This window comes from Mus pahari, chromosome 19 (genome assembly GCF_900095145.1).
Source record: "Mus pahari chromosome 19, PAHARI_EIJ_v1.1, whole genome shotgun sequence".
In the NCBI taxonomy this organism is placed as follows: domain Eukaryota; kingdom Metazoa; phylum Chordata; class Mammalia; order Rodentia; family Muridae; genus Mus; species Mus pahari.
The window spans coordinates 30,054,242-30,061,852 of record NC_034608.1 but is presented as its reverse complement, the minus strand read 5'-3'; the positions used below and the strand labels follow the sequence as shown (position 1 = coordinate 30,061,852).

Below are 7,611 nucleotides of genomic sequence, written 5' to 3'. Positions count from 1 at the left end.
CCAAACCACTTTAAGGTGAAGCAGGCATTGTGAAAGTGGAGAACTTTGGACCAGGAGTTAAGCAGTGTCAGGAAGGGGACCCCAAAAGCACAAAGGTGAGACCCAGGTACAGTGATCTCGCTCCCCTACCTCATCCAGTTGTCTGCACCAAAACATTAAAAACAAAACTATATATACACACACACACACATGAATACATATACCTCCTAACTTTTTATTTCTGGCTTAATTAGGAAAGAAACTCCCAAACGACTGTGGGCGTTTACCATTTCTCCTCCCCCCCGCCCCCCCCCCATTTGAGTCAAGGTCTCACTGTGTCATAGCCCTGGCTGGACTGAACTTCACTGTGTAGCCCAGGCTGCCCCCAAACTCACAGAGACCTTTGTCTGCCACTGAATCAACTTTTTATTTTGTTAACTTTAAAACTTTTTTTTTAAATGTCTGAGTGTTTTGCCTTCATAAATGCAGGTGCACCACAGAGGAGTGAGAATAAGACAGAGGTTCCCTGAGCCACGTGGGTGGTGGGACTCAACACTGGGCTCTGGAGCTCTTACCCGCTGAGCCTTCTCTCTGCCCTTTTTTTTGTTGTTGTTTTGTTTTTTCGAGACAAGGTTTCTCTGTGTAGCCCTGGCTGTCCTGGAACTCACTTTGTAGACCAGGCCGCCCTCGAACTCAGAAATTCACCTGCCTCTGCCTCCCGAGTGCTGGGATTAAAGGCGTGCGCCAACACGCCTGGCTTTTTCTTTTTTTAAAAATTTTTCCAAGACAGGGTTCCTCTGTGTATCCCTGGCTGTCCTGGAACTCACTTTGTAGACCAGGCCGCCCTCTAACTCAAGAGATCCACCTGCCCCTGCCTTCCAAGTGCTGGGATTAAAGGTTTGTATACATCACTATACCTGGCCAGAAAACTGAACATATGCCCAAGGTAAGACAAGTGCTCCGAGGCATCAGCAAACAGCTACAATGTACACTATACACACAGTGACTCTACAGTGACCTGGCCTGGACCCCATACTCTGTAAAACACTTCAACATACTCAGATTTCAAGCAAGGCACACAGCACCCAGGCATGAAGATCTGCTGGGTTCCAGTAAGCAGGCAGTGAAGGACATGTGCCACTGACGGGTCGCTGACGTCAGCGGTCAGGTGACCTCTGCAAAGAGCAGGTCTAGGTCTCACACAAGCAGCCATAGGCAGCACATAAGGAAATAAACATGGCTGGTGTTCCAATGAGTCTTTATTTATAGACACGCAAATCTTCATTTCATAGGATTTTCGTGTATCATGAAATGTGATTTTAAAAACCACTCAGAAACATGGAGACCATCCTTAGCTCACGGGCCATACAAAAACAGACGGTGGGGCTGGGCCTCACAAGCACAGTCACATCCTAACCTCTGTCTAAACACCTCTGACACGTATTTGCTGGCATGGACATAATGCCTACTTCCTTATTACATGAGATCAGTAATATACAATTTGCTTAAGGCTTTGTCTAAACTGCTGGTGTATAAATTTTTAAGACAAAAATTTAAAATTATTTGTATGTTAAAATTAAATGCTAAAGAAACAAACTGGCCAAGTTTCATTTATTTCTTGACGCAACATCTATACAGCTCACGCACGCAGCAGGATGCACACCTTGGCTTCACAACAGCACCAGGCTGCACTTCCGGTTATGATACAGCAGGGGCAAGATGTACATTTATACACTTCATATAAGTTAAAGGTGGCTACACCATGACCTAGGGTAGCAAAGGCAAGACTCGGACCCACTGCCTGGACCACTTGTGTCTGACCTATTAAAAATGTACCCAGTCATTAAAAATGGCCAGTTAGGGAATAGGCCATGTATAAAATATGTCATGTAAAATTTACCCATTTACCTCTTTAAAAAATAATAATATTTAGACTTTAGACCACCAACTTGTCGAGTGGATATACATTATGGTAGCAAGAAGCACACTTTCTGTACTTCAGCAACCTGGCTAATTTTTTTTTTTTTTTGTAAACCATAACATTTTTGTTAAAACAGCCAAATTAAATCTCTTCTTTATACATCTGTTAGCTTACTTGAAAGTCACTCCCCAACCCCAAAAATCAGTCTGACACTCGCTGACATGTTTAATCCGAACCTGTATTTGTAGTTTCTAAACTGCTGCTCGGCAGACCCAGTCTGGTAACAAGGTACACCATGAAGATGCAGGCTGTTTCCGCCATCCGAGGAGAGGAGGCACATCTAACATCTCTAAAAACACTCATCTGACCGTCCTCGTACTTCCAAAAAGGCAGCGACATCATAAATACACTGGTGGGTTTTGTTATTGATCACGGGTGAGTGAGTGTCCACTAACTACCTGTTGTAAGCCCTTTCTTTCTTGGACTTCTCCAGGGCTTTGTCCATTGTCTTCTCACTCTCCCCACGACATTTGGGGCAGTACCACTTGCCCTTTGGTTTATGGTTGAGTCCCACGCAAGAAAAGTGGAACCACTCGATGGGGCATTCGTCGTTGTCACAGCCGATCATCTCCCCGTAGGAGACCTGGTTGCACAGACAGTACGTGGGCTCGTTGGGGTCAATGGGAAGGTCCGCGGGAGACGCTTCCCTCTCTGCTTTGGCCTTGGAGCGTTTCTTCTTCTTTGAAGTTTTTGCTTTCTTCTCCTTGGGCGTTCCTGAGGTGATGTCATCATGGTCGTGATTATTGGATGCATTCTCTCGATTCTCATTGTTTCGCTGCCTCCTGGATCGCTTGTTATTTGGCTTATCTGCCTGTGTGATGGCCTCACTCTTCGACTTGTCCTGGCCCGACTTGCCGCCACCACCAGTGCCGTCACTGATGTCCTGGTGTGCTTCAAAGAGCTCCACGTGACTGTCCACCTGCCTGCTGCGGTTCTCCACCAGCTCCACCATCTGACTCACGATCTGGATCTTCTCATCGCCCAGCTCCTGGCTCCGGATCAGGGCCCTCTGGATGCAGTGCAGTACCCGCCGCTTCTGGGTGCCGTCCGTCTCCCGTTTGAACTTCTCATAGTAATCATCCAGCTCCTTCAGGATCTCTACAGACAGAAACGAAATGCATTACAACCCACTAGGAACCTGCAGAGACCCAACACCAACTACAAAGGCCTCTTCTTCTATACTCTCAGCACAGGAACAGAAACAGTTTAGCTAAGTTTGCCTGACTGGTGTACGCCCTTGGCTCCGACTCGGAGAGGTTGAGATGTTGAATAACAGTTCAGCGTTGGGTAAAGTGCTTCAAGCTGAACCTTTCCTTCACCCACCACTGCCACAACTGCCACAATTTCTGTTCAAATATCCCTGGAATAACTTAAAAGTTTATTCTGTATTTCTTTGTGTTCGAATATTGCTGTCCACCTTATCTGAGACTGTCTTACTGAATCTGGAGCACAAATGAGCTCCAGGGATCCCTGTCTCCCCAGGTGGGATCAAAGGTATCTCAACGTCTAGAATACTCTACAGAAAAGCATGTAAATTAGACCATGGTGCCATGCAGACAGAAGCCCTCTGCTTATGGTCCCCAATGACTACTCTAGCTTGATAGTCTGTGTCGCTGAAACAAGAATGTTTGGTTACAATAAACAAGGCCACCTGGCTTTAAAACCAAAGTGACAGATTTCACTTTACAACGCATAATACTTTAATCTACTGCTCACAATTTTGTTTTGTTTTTGTTTTGTTTTGTTTTTAGAGACAGGGTTTCTCTGTATAGCCCTGGCTGTCCTGGAACTCACTTTGTAGACCAGGCTGGCCTCGAACTTAGAAATCCGCCTGCCTCTGCCTCCTGCTGGGATTAAAGGCGTGCGCCATCACTGCCCGGCTCACAATTTTTTTTAAAACTCTCTGTGTAGCCCTGGTTGTCCTGGAACCTACAGAGGCCTGCCTGTCTCTTATCTCCCAAGTACTCAAGAATACCATTTTGAAAACTAAATCCTTCTTAGGAAAACTAAAAATACATCTGCATACTTAGAAATAGAAAACCAACAGCAAACTGTTTTTTGAGCTCCATCCTGGGTTAAATGGCAATCAGAGATGGTCCTGTCTCCAACTGGGATCTCTGGCATGTGCCATCACACCCAGCAATGTTTCAAAGATTATACTGGTATTTTGTAGAAGACTAATTCTACGCATTGCTAATTTAAATGTAAATAACTGCTTCCAGCTTTAATTCAGGTGAAGCTTGTGGAGAAAAATGCCATCAAAAACTTACCAGAAGCAATTGTGAAGCCCACACAGTAACACAGATTTTGTTACACTACGTAAAATATTCGATAAAAGCAAAAATGTTGATAAAAGCAACAAACAAGGACGGCACTGTTTCCAGGCACCGGTCAGCTCAGCCTCAGACTGCTGCTGGGCCACCATTAAGAATCAACAAGGATAAAGGTAGTGACTAAATGGGCCAGCAGTTCCATCTAGTCTGTCCAATTACTTTAAGCCACTTTAACTTTATAAGGTTGCGCTTACGTTCTTAAAAGGGCATTGCTTCCAAGGGAGTGTTTTCTATAATATTTGAAAAGTAATTCAAGCAAAAAACTCCATTTACAACAACCAAACCATAGACCCTCCTTCCGAACTCTTCTACATCTGAAGCACTAGGCGGCCGTCAAAAACTCGGTCTGCAACAGTTGTTCTGAGCAAGGACTTGAATATTCTAGAGCCATTCGGCCATACGAGCCCGCAAGACAGCACCCGACACACCGACCCTGGGTCCAGACGGAGGCACCCCCGCTCACTCAAGCCTACCGGAAACGCGAGAAGCTGTCAGAGGCTCCCGCGGGGAGCCAGAGCAGAGAAGGTGAGCGCAGCAGCCTCCCGGAGGCCACCGCCGCCATAGCCCCGCGGCCGGAAAGTGGCCGCGATCCACTCCAGCCTATGAGACTCAGGAAGCGCGCCCCGCCCTGCCCCGCCCCGCCCGAGGCCTATGTGAGTCGACGACGCTGAGGGCGGAGACCAGGAGACACACCAATCAGCGCGCAGAGCCAGCGAGGATGGCCCGCCCCAGCAGCGAAAGGAGCCAACCCGAGGCCAGAGGACGGGCGACCCGAAGACATTCAAATCAACTCACCTCCTCCCTTCGCCCGGCCCGGTTCCACGGAGAGGAGAGGAAAAAAGCAGACAGCGGAAACACAGACTGGAGCGAGTCCCGAGCAAAGCCCGCCCCCGTGCTGCCCGCCCCCCAATGACTCCGTAGCACAATGATAAGGACATTCCACGGGGGATGTTACGACCAATCAAAGGGCCGCAGAGGCGGAACGTTCCGCAATATGCTAATGACTCTCCTATAAACCGAGCTGCGAAGCTGCACCTCGGATAGAGCGCGCAGGGGCGCTTTCCCCAGCATGTCTCTGTGTGCGGTGCCGGGCAGCGGCCCTCCACCACCCCCAACTCTTCCGTTTCCCTGCTGCGCAGTTCTGTAAACAAGAGTAAACTCTGAGCGGCCATCCACGTTCAAAACAGAGCCCCCTGACCTCGCAGCAAAGTTTCCCCAACAGCCAACAGTTCCCGGCTGGCACGCAGGCTCCGCCTCTTCGCCACTCTGAGCAGCCGGGGTCTACGGGTGGGCTGCACTTCCCCCACCTGCCCCGCTCCCCTCCAGCCAGAGCCCAGCTCGTGCCCACTGATCGCAACGCAGTCGTACACCTAGTCGGCTGCGATCCTCCCTTTCACCCTCGTCCTCCGCAAGACACACCGCGCCGGCGCCCCTCGCAGTCGGCCCGGAGCCGTGTCCAGAGCCAAGGGAGGGCCCAGGAGAGCAGGGCCTGGGCGATCCCGCGACCCCGAGTCGGGACTGCCCAGCACTTTATGTAACACTTAGATTCAGGACCTGGCGGGAGGCGGCGACTCTCCGGACCCGCACTCAGGTCCGCGGGAGTACGGCCCGCAGCCCTCTCTCCAGCCGGGTGCCCGCGCCCTGCGGCCGCGGCGCCCGCATAGCACTCCACCTCGCGCGGCCGCCTTCACCCCCTCCCCGAGGACGCGGCCGAGCCCCGCGCCCCCTCCCCCGCAGCACCGCCTCATCACTTCACTACAAAGAGCGCTTTGGTCGCGCAGCCTTGCAGCCAGCCGTTCGCGCTCCTTCCTTCTCCATGTCCCGGAGCTCGGTACACAAGGACCTCGGCGTATCAAAGGCGCTCCAGACCTTTTGTTCCTAGCCCTCCGAGGACGCTACCGGGCACTCCGGCTCCAGCAGGACCGGTCAGCCTCGCCGCCGGGACCCAGGGATGGACGCAGCCGCCCCCGCCCATCCATCACCCGCCGTACCTTGGTATTTGGCGTCGATCTCCCGCATCAGCGAGACGTTCCTCTGCAGGTCGAAAGGCAGTGACTCGATTGAGTCCAGGTAATCCTCCACATAGTTCACCAGGTGGATCTGCTCCCCGTTGGCAGGACTCAACATGGTTCACCCCGGAGGTCCCCGGCGACTCGGCGGCTTTCCGCTTCCTCCACCCCCCGCCCCCCTCAAACAGCACTGCAAAATGCAAAGCTCTCTCGCCCTCCCGCGCCCCCCCGCCGCTCCGGCCGGGCTGGCCGGCGGCTACATCTGGCGCCTGCCGCGCCGCCTCCGGGGCCGCGGGGACCCCGGCGCCTGCAGGCGCGGGCCGCGGCGGCCGAAGCTCAAGCGCACACCCCGCCGGCCGTGCAGGCCCCCTCCCGGGCGGCGAGCGGCGCGGGGGGCCGTGCGTACTAGCGCGCACACACCCAAAGAGGGCCGGCCACCGCCGCCCACCCGCCACCAGCGTGGAGAGCGGAGAGAGCGGGGCCGGCTGCGGGAAGGGCGCGCTCCGCCGCCCGCCTCGCCGCACTTGTCCAACGTGGAAAACCCAAATACCAGTTTCAAACACTTGGGAAACATTCAGCCCCGCGCGCAGCGCGCATGCGCCCCGCCACCCCTCCTCCCGGAGGCGGCCCCGCCCCCACCGCATTCACGCCCCTCACCGTCCCGGGCCGGGGGGCGGCGGGCCGCGAGGCCGGCCCGCGCGGGGGCGTGGCCTGTCACTGTCGCTGGGGGCCAGGGTCGCGGAGGGGACAGCGGCAGGGTCGCCTGGGCAGGGGAGGCCGGCCACGCGAAACTTTACTAGGAGTTTGGCACTCGGTGGCGGACCTACTGGGCGGAGCCGCACGCCGGCCGGGAACGGCGGGGTGGTAGCCTGCTCCTCGAGACACGCCGGGACCGGACGAGCCTCCAGATCGCAGTCTTCCATCCGACTAAGCAGAGGAGAGCCACCCACCGCTGGGTTAACTGCATTCCCCCGCCTCCTAGCGCGGTATAAATAGGGCCCGGAACAGAAATGGCAACGGCGTCAGCCAATCCCCTTGCGGCTCTTACCTCTGCGTCCAATCTGGACGAGAAGGAGGTGTGGTGGGACCGGCAACGCCCCCCGCACGCCTAGTACTAGAGAGCTGTCCTCTTGGAGGAGGGCTGAGCGGGCGGAGCCGGGCGAGGCGGAAGTGGACGCGCATGCGCAGCTCCCTGGCGATGGATGCGGACCCGCGCGGGAGGGCAGCTATCGACCCGCAGAGGGACCACCACTCCCAGCATCCTCGGCGGCTCCACGCGCCTGCGCCTTCCGCCCCCACCGTCCCTTTG

The 7,611-nt window shown here is 54.1% G+C and overlaps 1 protein-coding gene across 3 annotated transcripts; it reads right to left on the bottom strand.

Moving 5' to 3' along the window:
• Positions 1 to 1,220: 1,220 nt before the first annotated feature.
• Ing1 (inhibitor of growth family member 1) lies at positions 1,221 to 6,873 on the bottom strand. Of its 3 annotated transcripts, none has more exons than XM_029532257.1 (2): positions 6,285 to 6,873; positions 1,221 to 3,058 (listed from the first exon to the last, which is right to left on the bottom strand). In XM_029532257.1, the coding sequence occupies exons 1-2, from the start codon at positions 6,418 to 6,420 to the stop codon at positions 2,355 to 2,357; spliced, it is 840 nt and encodes a 279-aa protein (XP_029388117.1). In that variant the 5' UTR covers positions 6,421 to 6,873; the 3' UTR covers positions 1,221 to 2,354. The 3 variants fall into 3 exon arrangements, with proteins under 3 accessions (XP_029388117.1, XP_029388118.1, XP_021074646.1); XM_029532258.1 differs by lacking the exon at positions 6,285 to 6,873 and adding an exon at positions 5,089 to 5,109; XM_021218987.1 differs by lacking the exon at positions 6,285 to 6,873 and adding an exon at positions 4,767 to 4,923.
• Between the last annotated feature and the right edge of the window lie 738 nt (positions 6,874 to 7,611).

Coding starts and splice junctions, on each gene's coding strand:
- Ing1 (XM_029532257.1), bottom strand. CDS start 6,420: ATGTTGAGTCCTGCCAACGGGGAGCAGATCCACCTGGTGAACTATGTG. Junction 3,059..6,284: donor GATCGACGCCAAATACCAAG/GTACGGCGGGTG, acceptor TTCTGTCTGTAG/AGATCCTGAAGGAGCTGGAT.